The sequence below is a fragment of the Mobula birostris genome, chromosome 32 (assembly GCF_030028105.1).
Source record: "Mobula birostris isolate sMobBir1 chromosome 32, sMobBir1.hap1, whole genome shotgun sequence".
Lineage (NCBI taxonomy): Eukaryota > Metazoa > Chordata > Chondrichthyes > Myliobatiformes > Myliobatidae > Mobula > Mobula birostris.
Window position 1 is genome coordinate 6,516,953 of NC_092401.1, and position 18,741 is coordinate 6,535,693.

The 18,741-nt window shown below is 46.6% G+C and overlaps 1 protein-coding gene across 1 annotated transcript in view; it reads right to left on the reverse strand.

Moving 5' to 3' along the window:
* Window positions 1-276: 276 nt before the first annotated feature.
* LOC140191035 (mitochondrial adenyl nucleotide antiporter SLC25A24-like) overlaps window positions 277-18,741 on the reverse strand; it is a 54,453-nt gene continuing 35,988 nt past the window's right edge. Inside the window, exons 8-10 of the mRNA XM_072248085.1 lie at window positions 15,492-15,659; window positions 7,680-7,830; window positions 277-5,801 (exon numbers count right to left, since the gene is read on the reverse strand). Coding sequence (XP_072104186.1) covers window positions 5,617-5,801; window positions 7,680-7,830; window positions 15,492-15,659 — 504 coding nt within the window. The 3' untranslated portion in view covers window positions 277-5,616. The remainder of the gene's footprint in view (window positions 5,802-7,679; window positions 7,831-15,491; window positions 15,660-18,741) is intronic.

Below are 18,741 nucleotides of genomic sequence, written 5' to 3' on the forward strand. Positions count from 1 at the left end.
CCACCACATTTTCCTCTAATGCAACATGCACAAAATGCTAGAAGAACTTAGCATCCATGGAAATGAGCAGCTGACATTTCCTTTTTATCTCTTATCAGTCCTACCCTCTCTCTAATCATCCTCCTGTTCTTCACACATGTGTAGAAAGCGTTGTGGTTTTCCTTAATCCTTCTCACAAACGCCTTCTCATGATTTGATTCCCAAAATGCAACACCTTGCACTTATTTGAATTCAATGCCATTTCCTAACTGATCAAGACAACCCTGTAATTTTTCAACACACTGTAAGTTTTGAGAAACAGACACAAAATGCTGGAGGAACTCGACAAGTCGGGCAGCATCTATAATAGTCATAGTCATACTTTATTGATCCCAGGGGAAATTGGTTACAATTGGAAACAGTTGACATTTCAGGCTCAGACTTTCATCAGGACATTTTGATAATCTTCTTCACTGTCAACGACAGCATCAATAGTATTTCAGTCATCCACTGTTCCCTCTAAGCTGTGTGGGTTCATGACCATGCGATAATCAAAATGCTCCTGCACATATACTCTTCATTGCCACGTAGCTGGAATTTTCGTGTGCAGGGAATGATGTGAGCCGATAGAGGTGGGGTGCAGAGGTTTTGCTGGCTGCTTGCGGTGTAGAACCTACTCTCTCTTTAGCATTATGGGTGGCTGCAAAGAAAAGAGCCACCTGAACCATCACAGAGGCTGCTGAGTTGGTCTCCAGATGGCTATGGATCAAGAGATGTAACCCGTGGACCAGTGCTGCTGGGGCACAAGCCAGGGCCTTTTCAAGCCTGGTTGGGTTGCCTGGATGCTGAAAGACTCAAAACACCCAATGTCCCCTCTAATTTGTAATGACCAGTGTGTGCAAAAATCTTGTGCCGTGCAATTTTTTGCCCATTGGCAACAACACGTGCGCACTGAATTTTTAAGTGGAAGTATTCCTGAAGCTATTCTAAGGACAATAAATTCCCAAGTCTAGTTTGTTGTTCATTGTTTAAAAGAAATAATATAACTGTCAATAAGAACTTTGATTTCCTCTGGGTTTGACCACTTTCACTCTTGTTCATCTGCACTCTCACAAAATGTACGTAGCAGACCTGTAGTGGGTAATGAAGGATTTTCTTGCTGGAGCTTTTGCACACCATCCATATGTGATTTGCTTGCTAAATGACGCATTAAAAAGTCAAGTTTCCAAATATCATTCCACTTCTTCCCACTTGCAAATTCTCCAGCAACTTTTGCATCACAACAATACACGCAGGTAACACCAGTTTCTGTATGACACAAATATTTCTCGTAGCTGCATGTTCCTGACCTCATGAGCTTTCAGTGTAGCAGTTTCTACTGTTTCATTAAGCCATTCTGTCTTAAGTGAACTAGCAGTTCTTTTGTGCTTCACGCCCTTTGCTTCTTTGGAATTCAACATAGTGAATCAATAATTCCTTCAATAAAAACAGTATACATAAGCCAATTCTAAAATCTGCAGACAAATCATTGCAAACTCCATGCTGTCAATACTGTCGGCACCAGAAACCGGAAAAGGAAATGTGATTGCGTACAATCGTGAAATATACTTAACATGCCGACAAGGCAGAGGATGGCAACCTTTTGTGCGCAGTTTTAATTCCTTTGTGCTCTCGTAGCAAAAGATGTGTGCGCACACACCTTAGAGGGAACATTCCCGATGACCCCGGTTACATCACTGATTATCTGCCACAGCACATCCTAGGATGCATCTCCGCATCATAGATCATTAATGTCCTTCATTGCAATTAAAGGATAAGATTAGTACAATAGTGAGAAATGAATTTGGCATGTAAGACAGAATCGTTTGGGGTAGAAATATGAAGAACTAAGGGAAGAAATTTGGTGGGAGTCGTCTATAGGGCCTCTAAATGTATATATTTAATAAGGCAGAGAATACTGAGGACATTGTAAGGAAGAGACTGCAATTAGTACACGTAATATTAATCTTCATTTAAATTGTAAAAATTGAATTGGCAAAGGTAATCTTGAGGTTAATAGAGTGTAATTGGAACAGATTCCTAGATTAGTCCGTGTTGCAAAACCTACCAGGAAATATGCTATTTCAAATTCGGTCACGTGCAATGAATTATTGGTCCTATTCTTGCGTATCTTCTAGAGAATAGTGATCATAAAATAATAGAATTTCCTATTCATTTTGAGGAGAAACTTGGGTCTGAAACTGCTGTCTTCAGTTTAAATTAAGGCAATTACAAGGGAAAAGAGATTTTTAAAAAGACAATAAATATTGCAACAGATATTTAAGGAAACATTCTCCATAAAGACAGGGAAATGTCAATAAAAACACGAGAACATCTGCAAAGCAGCACACACAGAATGCTGGAGGAACTCAGCAGATCAGGCAGCATCTATGGAAATGAATAAACAGTCGACGTTTTGGGCCAAGACCCTTCTTCAGGACTGCGAGGAAAGGGGGCGAGATACCTGAATTAAAAGTTGTGGAGGAGGGGAAAGGTGAACACAGGCAGGTGGGAAAGTTCAAGGGCTGGAGAAGAAAGAATCTGACAGGACAGGAGAGTGGACAATAGGAAAAAGGGAAGGAGGAGGTGACCAGGGAGGGGTAATAGGTGAGTGAGAAGAAGAAAAAGGTCGAGTGGGGAATAAAGTGGGGGAAGGGGGAATTGTTCATCTAAAGGAGAAATTGATGTTCATACCATCAGGTTGGAGACTACCCAGACAGAATACAGGGTGCTGCTCCTCCACCCTGAATTCCAGGTTAGTTCCTGAGATGACGGAGTTTCTAATGAGAAAAGAGTAGGCAGATTGGTATTAATTCACTGATATTAAGAAATAATTCTATTGAAATGCTTAAGATTCTAAGGCAAATCATCAAAATAGATGCTGCAAGTATATGTAATTTTTGGGGTATCTATAACTGAACGGTATTGTTTAAGTAGTTCTGTAAGGTTGTTATAGCCGGGGGTGGAACCGGGGATAAGCTCCCACTGCCCATTAAATGCTCCCAATGGCGTGCATCTCAAATAGCCTCTGACAACCAAGTCCAGCTCCTGGCCTTTATGTGTGGCTTAGCTACTAAGCCCGGTGCAACCGTTTTGCCTGACAGGAGAGGGGGCAAAGGTGGGTTACTGGCACCTTAAAACTAGTTGCTTCAGGCTGATGGGGTTCGTCAGCTGTGGTTAGCAGGTCATCTAGGAGAAGGAAAACTCTGACCTCAAACCTCCGCTGCCTTGTGGCTATACCCACTCATGAGGAAGGTTTCAGGAGTAACCCTGAGTAAATATCTGGAGCTGGAGTCCCTAAGGCAGTCGTAACATTGAGTTCCACACTGCCTGGCAACTCCTGCGACATCACTGGTGCGAGACTGTATTGAGCTTTGGATGTATCAGCTGCGTGGAGAGGGGGAGCTTGCTGTCCATATCGTACTGCCCTGGCTTGCCTATCTTGTGGACAGTTGGGACACAACATCCATGGTCGACTCTGACCAACAGAGGGCCTCATTGTTGAAGTAACAAAGGGCAAGAGTATCATAGAACACAGAACAGTATTAGACAGTGTAGGCTCTTTGGCCCATGATGCTGTGCCAACCTTTTAACCTAGTCCAGGATCAATCTAACCCTTCCCTCCTACATAGCCCTCCATTTTTCTATCATCCACATGCCTATCTAAGAGCTTCTTAAATGCCCCTTAAGCACCTGCCTCTACCATCACCTCTGGCAATGTGTTCCACTCATCCATCACTCTCTGTGGGATAAAATTTCCCTCTGACATCCCCCTCCCCCACCGTACTTTCCTCTAATCACCTTAAAATCACGTTGGAAAATAAAATATCAGTTGGAAATGGGGATAAACTGGAAGGTTGTGAATCTTTGGAATTCTCTATTTCAGAGAGTTTTGGAGACTGAATTGTTGGTTCTGGTAGAACTGCAGACATCCCACCTCTCCCGGAAGTTCCAAGAGTCTCCCGCATATTGATAGCAGCTCCCTGACGCCCGCAAATTATATACAATATCCCTGAAATCGATTTTTTTTTGACAGAGAGCGGGAGAGAGTGAGAAAGCGAGAGAGCGAGAGAGCCAGCAAAAAAGAGAGAGCGAGAGAATGAGCATCCTGATTGGTCTCTCTTTGTGCTAAGTAGACCTATCAGTTTTCTCTGTGGGCGGGCTTTACAGTCGACCTCCCTCTCTCTTTCATTGTCCATCAGTTCAGTTTAGTGTCCTGCAGCGCCATGGCAGAGTGCTCCAAAAAAAGAAAATATAAAACATACTTGGGGGAAGCTGTCCAAAGTAAAATCTGTGAGCACAGGGCAGTTGAGATTCAAAGAGTTCTGCCAGTTGATGAAGCTGCTTTCGGTGCTGCCAAATTCTAATTGTGATGTAGAAAGGGCATTCAGCATGGTGCGTCACACTAAGACAGAATTCAGAAGTCAGCTGTCTCACAAAACACTTGTGAATCTGATGTCTTGCAAAATTAATAAATTCATTGACACAGACTTCTATGAGGTTGAGACCTCCCTGAAATGAGTTTTTGCCGGGTGGGATGTCTGGAATTGTGCAATTGGCCTTGCCTCACTGGTATCTTGCAGCAGCAGTGCGCACCAGTGAATCTGCAGAAACCCCGACGAAGTTCAGCAGGCTAGCCGCTGTTGACTGGTGGCCATGCAGGGAATATCACATGATCACCCTTTGTGCATGATATAAACATCACTTCCTGTTTCACGGTTGTTTAATATGACAAGTTAGGTGATGTCCTACCTGACTCCAACCCAAAACCACACACAGCTGAGGAGTTCACCAGGTGACCTCAGTTGCCGAGCCCCAGAGCTGTGGAATTCCCCCCTTAAAACCTTCCGCCTCTCTCCCCCCTTGCAGTACGCCCATTAAGCTAATCCTGGCTGCTGTTCACACACCCTGATCTCTACGGTGTCAACTTTTGTTCTGTGGATGGCTTGGGCTTCGCGTCACTGTAAACTGTTGCGATATGTCACAACAGAAGTTTGATGCCCTTGGCACATCACAGCAGAGAGGGCGTCAAAAAGGTTAGAAACTAGAATTCTAGGAAGTGACTTGTACCAAGGCAACAGTCTCACAGGCTCAGCATAGAGCAGTGAGAGATTTGGAGCAAATGCATTTACTAAATTATTAACGCTGTTATTATATACATACAGTGTATTGACATACATTCAGCAATAGATATCTCATGCATTACCAAGCTATCCAAACAAAGAGGAAACGTGCAGTGTGGCAAATCAAGTGCATCTCAAAGAATGCATAATGCATTGAGTCCCATTGTCAACCTCTCCTCATGTCCTATTGTCAATCTCTGTCTGTGCCTTTTATTCTGCCAGGACAAATCTTCTGTGGCAATAACTTAATGACTCCCACTGCAAAATGTTTGTGTGGGGACGGGATTAGGGTTGTGCTATCACAATACCTTGAGCAGACCTAAAGGCCATTTTGCTGATCTGAAACTGGCTCAGTGGTAGAAAAGGAGTCGACCGTTGAGGTCCAAGGAGTGAATTCTTCCTGACTTGGATCGAGGCTTCCTTTAAACTGCTGTTTCTTTGTTTGGAGATGATGAGGATCATGCCAGGAAACCAGTTACTTCGAGGTGACTCCTAGTAAGTGTTTCATGTGCTCGTAGACGACGTAGCTGATGCTGACGGCCGGCACCACCTTCATGAAGTTGGGTGCCATCCCTCGGTAGAGGCCAAACCAGCCCTCTCCTCGCACTATTCTGCCAAACTGCTGCAACATGTTCAGCTCGGGCTCTCCTTTGACAACAGCTGGAGAAAGAAGAGACGGACATCGTCATTCTCTGCACACTGACAATACTCTGCTCCACACCTCAATGCCCAGGAGAGGAATTAGGCCGTTTGATCCATCAAGTCTGCTCCACCACTTGACCATGGCTGATTTATTATCCCTCTCATCCCCATTCTTCTGCCCTCTCCCCATAAGAAGCATCACCTCCACATCCACTCTACTTAGTGCTTTCAATAGGCACCCCGAGCACTCTCAGTCTCTACCCCCTGATACTCTCACTCCCCGAATGCTGTCGCTCTCTCCTCTCAGCATATTGTTACTCTCTGCTGCCAGCACATCGCCTGTCTCCACCCCTGGATACGCTCCCTCTCTCATCTTGAGGTGCTGCCACCTGTCGTTCTCCGCTCCGCAGACGGACCCAGTCTATCATTTTACACACGCTCTATCAACTCGCTTCTCATCTTCCTTCGCTCCAAAGAGAAAAGTCCCAGCTCGCCCAGCCTTTCAAAGATCTTCAGATGCTGGAAATTGAAGTAATACACACAAAATGCTGGAGGAACTCGGCAGGTCAGGCAGTACCAGTGGAAGAGAGTAAGCAGTCGACATTTCGGGCCAAGACCCTTCATCAAGACTGGAAAAAAGAGATTCAAAGTCAGAGCGAGAAGGTGGGAGGAGGAGAGGAGGAGGTACAAGGTAGTAGATGATTGGTGAGACCACGAAAGGGGGAGGGGCGAAGTAAACAGTTGGGAAGTCGATTGGTGAGAGAGATACTGGGCTGGAGGAGGGGGAATCTGATAGGAGAGGACAGAAAGCCATGGGAGAAAGGGAAGGGGGAGGAGCACTGGAGGGAGGTGATGGGCACGTAAGGAGATAAAATGAGAGAGGGGAATGAGAATGGGGAATGGTGAAGAGGAGGAGGCAATTACTGGAAGTTCGAAAAATCAATGTCCATGCCATCAGGTTGAGGCTTACAGAGGGAAGTAATGGCATAAATATCGATTTCTCAAACTTTCGGTAATTGCCCTCCACTCTCCTTCACCGTTCCCCATTCCTATTTCTCCCTGTCATCTTATCTCCTTACCTGTCCATCACCTCCATCTGGTACTTCTCCCCTTCCCTTTCTCCCATGGCCTTCAGTCCAGATTCCCCCTTCACCATTCGACTTCCCAGCCCTTTACTTCACCCCTCCCCGTCTCTCAGTTTCATCTATCACCTACCACCTTACACGCCTTCCTCTCTCGCCCCCCCCACCATCTCACTCTGACTCCTAATCTCTTTTTTCCAGACCTGATGAAGGGTCTCGGCCCGAAACGTCAACAGTTTACTCTTTTCCATAGATGCTGCCTGACCTGCTGAGTTCCTCCAGCATTTTCAACCAGATGCAGGAAAAACATTCCAGATGTTCTATTAGAGGTCTGTAATGGGTGGGAAATAGTACAGAAAACGACCCAAGGGTATGCTCAAGGATTCCTTGAAATAGTGCAACTTTTACACCCACTCTGGCTCATTGAGAAGAAGCACCTGGGCAATTCTGAAAGTCTTAAGGTTGTGCCTCAGGAGCACACACTGAAGCCATGTGGAAGCAGTGAACCTACCCACCTCCCTTTTCAGGAACCACTTGCCCCATTGATAGAAGAGTCAGTCATTCCCGCATTGACCTCATCAGCATCTCAGAACTTACAAAATTAAGTTACTCTGAATCCCAAAAGTCAGGCATTGAAGAAGGAAACTATCTGTCTGGAATAAGTCTCCATCTCTTTGCTTTCACTCCCTTAATCCCCGGTGTCTGTGAAAGTAGACGTTGTGAATGGGGGCTTAGCCCCTTTGCCTCCGAGCTCCGCAGTAAAACGGTGATGGTGATGCTGTGCGAATCCACGTACACTGGCCCGAACACACACCTTGAGCTTGCATCCTGGTACGAATGAGCGCCAACGGGTAGCTCGCCAGTTGACCACAGGTACTGGAGATGGTGCCGCAGCCAAGAAGGACAAAGACTCCTGGGTCAGTTCTCTCCCTTCCGTAATTTTGTAAGTACAGGTTCTTGACGCTCTGGCATTGAAAGAGAGAAAGCATATTAGTTTGGCATTGCTGAGGAGTGTGTAAAGCCATCAAAAGTAACAGAAGCTGGGGCTTTTACTCCCTCTGCCCGTGGCAACCCATCATGCCCTGTCTGCACCTTGACCTCAAAGTGCTGGCAGGCGAGGGACAGCTTCGTGGGTCACTCTGTAGGAAGAGTCACTGGGACAGCTGAATGCAACTTTTCAAAAGCTGGGCAGCGTATTTTGTTCTGCTTTCCAAGTGCCTGTGTTAGGTATCAGTAGACATAAATTGAGGTAATGAATTGACAGCACGACCTTGGTACAATACGATCACTGCTGCAAAATAGATTGGCATTAATGGATGGCATGCCAGGAAGAAGTCATATAACCGAACTACATGCCGGAAATCTGAAAGCACGAGACCAAACCACGTAATTAGCCAGCTCAAGGAGAAAATTGTCCCAACTTCAGCTCTGAGGTGATGTGTGGAAAGTTTCTCCACCAGGGCTGTTGCCATTCTCTCACCAACAACCAGAAGGAAGGTGACCACGACGTCATGGTAACCCTGGTAATAGTGAAGCTGGGGATTTCTCTTCAGTACCTCCAAGATGCTGTCAATCCATTCAACACACACACACTCACTCTCTCTTTCTCTCCCTGCTTCAGGAATTCTGAGGCTCATTTTGTGCCTCCTTATCCTGGGACTATAGCTCAGTGTTTAACACCATCATTCCTACAGTCCTGATCGAAAAGCTACAGGACCTACACCTTTGTACCTCCCCCTGCAATGGAAACCCCGACTTCCTAACTGGAAGAGCAGAATCCGTGCGGACTGGAAATAGCATCTCCACCTCTCTGACAGTCAACACTGGTGCACCTCGGGGATGCGCGTTTATTCGACTGCCCTACTCTCTCTGTACCCATGACTGTGTGGCTAAGCACAGCTCAAATGCCCTCTATAAATTTGCTGATGATACAACCATTGTTGGGAGAACTTCAGATGGAGATGAGGGCGTACAGGAGCGAGATAGACCAGTTAGTGGAGTGGTGTCGCAGCAACAACCTTGAACTCAACGTCACCAAGACCAAAGAGCTGATTATGGACTTCAGGAAGGGTAAGATGAGGGAGCACAAACCAATCCTCATAGACGATCAGAGGCAGAGAGACCGAGCAATTTCTAGTTCCTTGGTGCCAGTATCTCTGAGGACCTAACCTGGATGAAGCATATTGATGCAGCTACATAGAAAGCAAGATGGCCGCTATATTTCATTAGCAGCATGAGGATATTTGGTTTGTCAACTGAAACACTTGAAAACTTCTACAATTGTACAGTGGAGAGCATTCTGACTGACTTTATCACCGTCTGGTATGGCGGTGGCGGGGGGAGGAGTGGTGTGCAACTGCATAAGTTCGAAATAAGTTGCAGAAAATTGTAAAATTAGTCAGCTCTATCACGGGCACGAGACTCGACAGCATCCAAGACATTTTCAAGGAGCAGTGCCTCAGAAAGGATGTGTCCATCATTAAGGATCTCCAGCATCCCAGATATGCCCTCTTCTCATTGTTACTGTCAGAAAGGAGGTACAGAAGCCTGAAGGCACACACTCAGCGATACAGGAACAGCTTCTTCCCCTCTGCCGTTTGATTTCTAAAAGGACATTGAACCCATGAACACTACCTCATTACCTTTTAATTTTTTTTGCACCTTTTATTTTAACTTAACTTTTTAATAGACATATATATACTTACCGCAACTTAGTTTTATTTATTTATCATGTATTTCATTGTACTGCTGCCATAAAGTTAAATTTCACGACACAACCAAGCCCATTACATTGAGGCAGTAAATGTTGAGGCACTATGGGAAGGACATCTTTGCTATAGGGCTCTAGAGTTATAATAAGATCATTCTTAGATTACTGAGCGCAGCTTTGCTTTCTGAACCTAAAGTACTGTATATATCTGCTCCAGAGAGCCACTGCCTTTGTTCCTGATATGGCTCATTTAGGGAAATTATGATTCTCATTGAAGTTTGGAAGGAAAAGAGGTGATCTCATTAGGTCATAAGGTTTTGAGAAGTTTGATGGGTTACTGGCATCTTAAAACCAGTCGCTTCCGGCAGATGGGGCTCGTCAGCCTTGGTTGGCAGCTTATCTAGGAGAAGAAAAACTCTGATCTCAAATGTCTGCTGTCTTCTGGCTATACCCACTCATGGGGAAGGCTTTGGGAGCAAACCCCCAAGGAAAACTCCGGAGCTGGAGTCCCTAAGGTAGCCCAATGCTGGGTTCAACGCTGACCGGCAACTTTTGCAGCAACACTGCTGCCTAACTGTATCAGTCTCTGCTCTCCTTTGGACTCATCTGTGGCTTGGAGAGGGGAAGCATGAAGCATGAGCAACAGCTTGCTCTCCATTTCATACTGCCCAGGCTTCAGTAGCGACCACACAAGATGGGATACTGTCCAGAAGGCTGTGTCCTTGGATAAGGGAGCCTAGAATAGGGTCACAGTCTCAGGATTAGCAATCAACCATTTAGGGTTGGGATGCAGTCAGAGAGACTCGATGGGCTGAATGGCCTAATTCTGCTCCTACGTCCTGTGGGATAAGGGGACATTTGTGAATCTTTGGGATTTCCCTGTCCCGAAGGACAGTGGGAGCTCGGTCACTGGGTATGCTCAAGGCTGAGATTGATAGATTCCAGGTACTTTTGCAATAGGGAGCGGAGGGAATCAGAGGAACAGGAAAGCAGAGGACACGGAATCAGTACTAAACTTATTGGGGTGAGTCAGGGGCTGACCAGCCGCCTTCTGCTCCAATCGCCTGCGTTGTTTTACATCCCCATGACAACAAATGATAAACTGGACTGGTCAAAGAACACTGAGGCTGTCTACAAGAAGGGTCAGAGCCGTCTCTATTTCCTGAGGAGACTGAGGTCCTTTAACATCTGCCAGATGATGCTGAGGACGTTCTACGAGTCTGTGGTGGCCAGTGCGATCATGTTTGCTGTTGTGTGCTGGGGCAGCGGGCTGAGGGTGGCAGACACCAACAGAATCAACAAACTCATTCGTAAGGCCAGTGATGTTGTGGGGATGGAACTGGACTCTCTGACGTTGGTGTCTGAAAAGAGGATGCTTTCCAAGTTGCATGCATCTTGGTCAATGTCTCCCATCCACTACATAATGTACTGGGTGGGCACAGGAGTACATTCAGCCAGAGACTCATTCCACCGAGATGCAGCACAGAGCGTCATAGGAAGTCATTCCTGCCTGTGGCCATCAAACTTTACAACTCCTCCCTTGGAGGGTCAGACATCCTGAGCCAATAGGCTGGTCCTGGACTTATTTCATAATTTACTGGCATAATTTACATATTACTATTTAACTATTTATGGTGCAACTGTAACGAAAACCAATCTCCCCCGGCATCAATAAAGTATGACTATAACATTCCACCTCCTGTCGCATCAGATGGAATCGAGGACCTTGACTGGTATTTTCAGGAACACAGTGTGCCTCCATCAGAACAACAAAATGTTAGCTGCCACCGTCAGCCCCAGTCGAACCTTCCTGCCCCCTCATTCATCGAATACCCTCGCATTCTGCGGTGTGAAACTTCTTTCCATGAAAACCGCGAGCCAGCAACCTCAGTGAGGGAACACAGCGACAAACCATCACAGAAGCAAAGTGAGTTCAGTTCAGGATAAGGAACTTCCACCTGGTAACAGAAGGGCACTGAACTGAAGTGATTGGCAAAAGAGCCACAGGTAAGTGTCTCTACTAGTCGCTGGCTGCTGTCGGAGGTAGGCCCCTCTGCTCGAGCGACCCTCCTCTCTTTTTCGATGGAGATTTGAGAGCCTGTCAGCCTCTGAATTGTGAGGCTTGGGGAAGTTGCAACATCGCAACAGCGAGTTGCTGGTCTCCGCTCTCGTTGTTACATGAGCAGCCTCTCTCTCCCTCGACAGACAGAGAGAGCGCCTGTCTGAGATACCCAAGCGCTGGGTTATGTACAGTAGCTTTGATGGACTCGGATCAAGTCAGGTTTGGGGGGGGGGGTTGCTTCTTCTGTTGCATGCATGCTGGGGGGGTTGGTTTGGTGCAGCTGAAGGGGAGGAGGGGGTCAATGCTTTGCTGCTGCTTGTGTGAGGGGAGGAGGAGAAGCTTCGGGGCTTCAATGTTTCTATCATTCATTCTATGGGGTTCTTGATTTGTGGATGTCTGTGAAGAGTAAGAATTTCAGGTTGGATACTGAACATTAAATGAACCTTTGAATCTTTGAGAAAGCATGGGGAAAGCAATGCATCCACTGCACCACAGAGTCCACAGCCTGACACGTGCCCGTTGTGACTGAGGCCACTTCTGGGAGATTGGAACAGAGTGAGTGGGGGTTCTGGTGGAGGAAAGGCAAATAGTCAGAGGCCCAGATGGGTGATTGGGGTTCATCTGTGGAGCCTGTAGAGGGTGGTCAGTGCTTCCAGGGTTGCATGATTCTAGCCAAGTTATTGGTCATGGTGGGATGAGTGGGAAGGAGGAGTATATGACCAGAGACAAGGATGTTAAGGACTCAAGTGCTGGAGTACCCAAGACTGGAACCGAGACTCCATTTCGAGACTGAGACGAGAAGAAGGTTCTTGACTAGACGCTCGATGAGAACCTGACAAGACTAGACAAGAATCCAAATGAGACAGAAATGCCAAACGCAATTGCAGACCAAAGCAAAACTGAGCTGACAATTGAGCACCAAATCTGAGTTCAGGCGATCTTTAAATACCCAAATCCTGGCAGCCAAACATGGTCACCAATTAGCGGGGCAGGCCCAAATCTTTAAAAGGGGCTGTGCCAGCTATCCATACCCCGGAGAATCAGAGCATCTACACCCTGGAAGCCGGTGCAGTTGGGTGCATACCATAACAGAGTGGGCAGGATTGGATCTTGGAAAATGGGGGCAAATTATTAAAGAAGATTCCTAGAGATGGGATTTAGGAGAATTTGGAGAAGCGTAGTCTGATTAGGGATAGTCAATGTGGCTTTGTGAGGGGCGGATCATGTCTGATGAGCCTGATTGAATTCAGTGAGGATGTAACAACGCACATTGATGAGGGGAGAGCAGTGAATGTGACGTATATGGATTTTAGTAAGACGTTTGATAAGATTCTCCATTGTATGCTAATTCAGAGAGTCAGGAGGCTTGGGATCCAGGGAAACTTGGCTGTGTGGATTCCAAACTGGCTTGCACACAGGAGGCAGAGTGCGTTAGTAGATGAAGTATACTCTGCATGGAGATCAGTGACCGGGGTGCTCTGCAGGGATCTATTCTGGGATCCCTGCTCTTCGTGATTTTTATGTGACTTGGATGAGGAAGTGGAAGGGTGGGTTAGTAAGTCCGCTGCTGGCACAGAGGTAGGTGGAGTTGTGCATAAAGAGTTGTGGTAAGTTGCAGTGGACATTGACAGGGTGCAGAGCTGGGCTGAGAAGTGGCAGACGGAGTTCGTCCTGGAAGTGTGAAGTGGAAAGTCAAATTTGAAAGCAGAATAAAAGGTAAATGGTAGGATCCTCAGTGGTGTGGAGGAAAAGACGGATCTTGGGGTCCTTAGATCTTCCAAAGTTGCCGCAGAAGCTGATAGGGTTGTATATGGTAAGTTGGCCTCCATTAGTCAGGGATTGAGTTCAAGAACCACAGGGTAAAATTGCAGCTCTATAAAACCCTGGTTAGACCACACTTGGAGTCTTGTGTTCAGTTCTCCTCACCTCCTTATAGGAAGGATGTGGAATCTTTAGAGAGGGTGCAGGGGAGATTTACCAGGATGCTACCTGAACTGGAGGGCATGTATTATGAAAACAGATTGGCCAAGCTAAGAGTTTTCTCTATGGAGCGAAGGAGGACGAGAGATGACTTGACAGAGGTGTACAAGATTAAAAGAGACATAGACGGATTCCATGCCTCTCAAGGTCCAACCTCATGTCCCTGTCATGAGAGGTGGAAATGGGTAAAGCCAGCCAACACTGCTCAGGTGAAGCAAGTCCGTGTACAGTGGATACAATGGATGACAGAAACATTGGCGAACTCCAACCATACCATCGACTTTGGACGATGGGGACCGGAGGTCATCAATGGCCTATGATCCACTGGGAGGTAAGGACCCAAGAAGAAGAAGATGGATTGCATTGGCAGAGACTTTTCCCAGGATGGAAATAGCTCGTACAAGGGGGCATCATTTTAAGGTGATTGGAGGAAAGTATATAGCCGATGTCAGAGGTAATTTTTTTTTAACAGATTGTGCTGAGTGCGTGTAACCCCTTGCCAGGGTCAGTGGTAGAGGCAGATACTTTAAGGGCACTTTAAGAAACTCTTAGACAGGCACGTGGGTGGTAGAAAAATGGAGGGTTATGTTGGAAGGAAAGGTTGGATTGATCTTAGAATGGGTTACAGGGTTAGCAGAACATCATGGGCCGAATGGCCTGGAGTGCACTGCCATATTCTACATTCCCGGTGCAAGGCGGACCAGTCTCCCTGGTAACAAGGTGTGCAATCATTTGATGCAAAACACGGACTGCTGGAAGAGCTCAGCAGGTCGAGCAGTATCTGTGGAAGGAAATGGCAATGGAGATGTTTGAGGTCAAGACTCTTCATTTGGAATGCCTGACCGGCTGAGTACCCCCCAGCAGCACCTAATGCAATCCTGATTCCTGCATCTGCAGCCTCTCGTGTCCCCTCTGACATTATCTGATGCACATCTGACGGCAGAAGTACATCATGTACATGAAATGAGAAAGTTACCGCTCAGAGCAGGGCAAAATGACCTGAAGATTGCCGTTACTGCACTTCCCTCCGTCCAAGTTTATTTTTGACTGTGCCACGTCAAAATGAACCGTGCCATCGAATCTGGATTCCAGGTAACAAGCACTCAATGAAAGCTCATTTATTCCCAAAGTGGGGTGGCACGGTAGCATAGTGGTTAGCATAACGCTTTAAAGTACCAGCGGCTCACGTTCAATTCCCGTCACTGCCTGTCAGGAGATAGTACATTCTCCCCGTGACCGTGTGGGTTTCGTCCGGGTGCTCCGGTTTCCTCCCACCGTCCAAAAACATACCCAGGACACCACTGCTCAATACAAGAGGACATGGCTTTAAGGTAAGGGGTGGGAAGTTCAAGGGGGATATTAGAGGAAGGTTTTTTACTCAGAGTGGTTGGTGCGTGGAATGCACTGCCTGAGTCAGTGGTGGAGGCAGATACACTAGTGAAGTTTAAGAGACTACTAGACAGGTATATGGAGGAATCTAAGGTGGGGGCTTATATGGGAGGCAGGGTTTGAGGGTCGGCACAACATTGTGGGCAGAAGGGCCTGTACTGTGCTGTACTGTTCTATGTTCTATGTAGGTTCATTGGTCAATTATAAATTGTCCCGTGATTAGGCTGGGGTAAAATCGGGGGGATCCTGGGAGCGTGGCTCGAAGGGCCGGGATGGTTTACTCCGCGCTGTATCTCAATAAATAAATAAATAGTCTGTATGGACACTATCTTTTGAAGGATTGGCCTCTGTCAATGGCGAAAGGAACCACGTCAGTGTTTGCTGACGTTGCTGAGATTGTTGAGCCTCCAGCATGCACACCGGCTCACAGACACACAGGGGAAACTTCACACCTGCCCCAATGCTTCCCTCCTTCTGAAACTTACTTCATAGACGGCAAGGTCGATCCCAGCGTACGGAATGATGCCAATAGCATTTGGGACATAGCCTTTGAAAAAAGCGCGGAGCCCTTCATTCTTCATCATGTTCTGAGCGCAGTGGAAGATCCCCATGTACTGGCCACTCTTTCGCAGGCCCATCCTGACCTTCAGAACCTAAACCAGTAAACATTTACAATAAGAACTTTGGCATGTGAACTGGGGCACTTCTGTCATATCTTCCCTGACCTTGTCATGTCCTAACTTCTTTGATAGATGTCCTGCCCTGAACTTAAAGCTCTACCCCCTTGTCCTGTTCAAAAGAACATCAACTGATTAAGCTTTTCAAGTTCAAGTTCGATCATCATTCAACCATGAATGCAGCCAAACGAAAGCAGAGCCAAGGTGCAAAACACAAAACTGACAGTCACCGCACACAGCACAGATCAGAATCAGGTTTAATATCACATGCATATGTTGTGAAATCTGTTAACATTGCAGTAGCTGTACAATGCAATACATGACAAATACAGAGAAAAAAACAATTACAGTAAATATATATAATAGTTAAATTAAAAATAGTGTAAAACCAGAAATAATTTTTTAAAATGAGGTAGTGTCCATGGGTTTACTGTCCATTCAGAAATCGGATGGCAGAGGGGAAGAAGCTGTTCCTGAATCACTGAGTGTGTGCCTTCAGGCTTCTGTACCTCCTTCCTGATGGTAACAATGAGAAGAGGGCATGCCCTGGGTGATGGGATCCTTCATAATGGATGCCGACTTTCTGAGCATTGAGCATTGCTCCTTGAAGATGCTTTGGATACTACAGAGGCTAGTACCCATGATGGAGCTGACTAAATTTACAACTTTCTGTGGCTTCTTTCAATCCTGTGTGGTAGCCTCCCTCCCTCCATACCAGACAGTGATGCAGCCTGTCAGAATGCTCTCCACAGTACATCTGTAGAACTTTTTGGGTGCTTTAGGTGACAAAACAAATCTCTTCAAACTCCTAACGATGTATAGTCACTGTCTGGCCTTTATAACTGTATCAGTATGTTGGGACCAGGTTAGATCTTCAGAGATATTGACACTCAGGAACTTGAAACTGCCCACTCTCTCCACTTCTGATCCCTCTATGAGGATTGGTTCATGTTTCTTCGTCTTACATTTTCTGAAGTCCACAATCAACTCTTTGGTCTTGCTGATATTGACCTCAAGGTTGTTGCTGTAACACCACTCATCCAGCTGATCTATCTCACTCCTGTACGCCGTCTTGTCTCCACCTGAGATTCTGCCAACAATGGTGTATCATCGGCAAATGTACAGATGGCATTTGAGCCATGCCCAGCCACACAGCCATGGGTACAGAGAGAGTAGAGCAGTGGATAAGCACCATCACTGAGGTGCACCAGTGTTAATCGTCAACAAGGAGGAGATGTTATTACCAACCTGCACAGGTTGTGGTCTTCTGGTTAGGAAGCTGAGAATCCAGTTGCAGAGGGAGGTGCAGAGGCCCAGGTTTTGTAGCTTTATATATTGAACATATAATTATGACAGCAGAAAAACATACAGCTACAAAAGAAAAGTAATAATCTAGCCCAAGTCCCTGAGTGTCATGGCCTGTAGACTGATGGAGCATGAATGTTGTCCTGAAGCCACGATTCTGTAAGAACAGCCCACAGCAGTTCCGGCAGCCGCAGACAAAGGCAACCCAGCTTGTCAGTCACCAAGTGAACACTGGACAGCAGCACCGATGGGAGTGGACAGCCTCCTGGCCAGTGACACACAGCCAGCTCCAGTGTCCCCTTCCTCAGCAGCTGCAATAGGTGACCCCCAAGGCATGAACGAAGGCCTGGTCTACGCTACAACTGCTCGCCAATGAACCAGCAAATTGGACTCGCGGTAATCTACATTAGCAATGTCCAAAAAGGGCTTGCAGTCGCAACAAAAACATCCACTGGATCGCATACCTGCCTCCGCTCACCGTCACTGATCCCTTCTTTCCTGCGTGGCTGCAACACAGTCCACCCCCAGCACTATCCAGCAACTTGCTGGTGGGATTAGGCTTGCAGTACAGTACTTGGTGTTCTTTAATATCCAGCGGAGTTTTGCGATTGTGAAAAAGACATAAAGGGACGAACAATTTCCCTTTTGTTTGGACCCCGAGAGGCCACAGCATTTGAGCAAGCCGCGACCTCAACCTCCAGTGCTCCAAGCCTAGTTTAGGAAAGCAGAGTGGTGCGCTAACAGAGTTGCTACATCAGCTCCAGTGACCTTGGTCAAGTCGTGTCCCTCTGGTGCTGTCTACGTGGAGTCTGCCTCAGCAAGGACCTGGACCCACTGCAATTTGCCTATCGCCACAACAGGTCAATGGCAGATGCAATCTCAATGGCTCTTCACACTGCTTTAGACCACCTGGACAACACAAACACCTATGTCAGGATGCTGATCATCGACTACAGCTCAGCATTTAATACCATCATTCCTACAATCCTGATTGAGAAGTTGCAGAACCTGGGCCTCTGTACCTCCCTCTGCAAATGGATCCTCGACTTCCTAACTGGAAGACCACAATCTGTGCAGATTGGTGATAACATATCCTCCTCGCTGACGATCAACACTGGCCCACCTCAGAGGTGTGTGCTTAGCCCACTGCTCTACTCTCTATATACACATGACTGTGTGGCTAGGCATAGCTCAAATACCATCTATAAATTTACTGACGATACAACCATTGTTGGTAGAATCTCAGGCGGTGATGGGAGGGCGTACAGGAGTGAGATATGCCAACTAGTGGAGTGGTGCCACAGCAACAACCTGGCACTCAACGTCAGTAAGATGAAAGAGCTGATTGTGGTCTTCAGGAAGGGTAAGACGAAGGAACACATACCAATCCTCATAGAGGGATCAGACGTGGAGAGAGTGAGCAGTTTCAAGTTCCCGGGTGTCAAGATCTCTGAGGACCTAACCTGGTCCCAACATATCAATGTAGTCATAAAGAAGGCAAGACAGCGGCTATACTTTATTAGGAGTTTGAAGAGATTTGGCATGTCAACAAATACACTCAAAAACTTCTATAGTTGTACTGTGGAGAGCATTCTGACAGGCTGCATCACTGTCTGGTATGGGAGGGTGGGGGCTACTGCACAGGACTGAAAGAAGCTGCAGAGAGTTGTAAATCTAGTCAGCTCCATCTTGGGCACTAGTCTAAAAAGTACCCAGGACATCTTTAGGAAGTGGTGTCTCAGAAAGGCAGTGT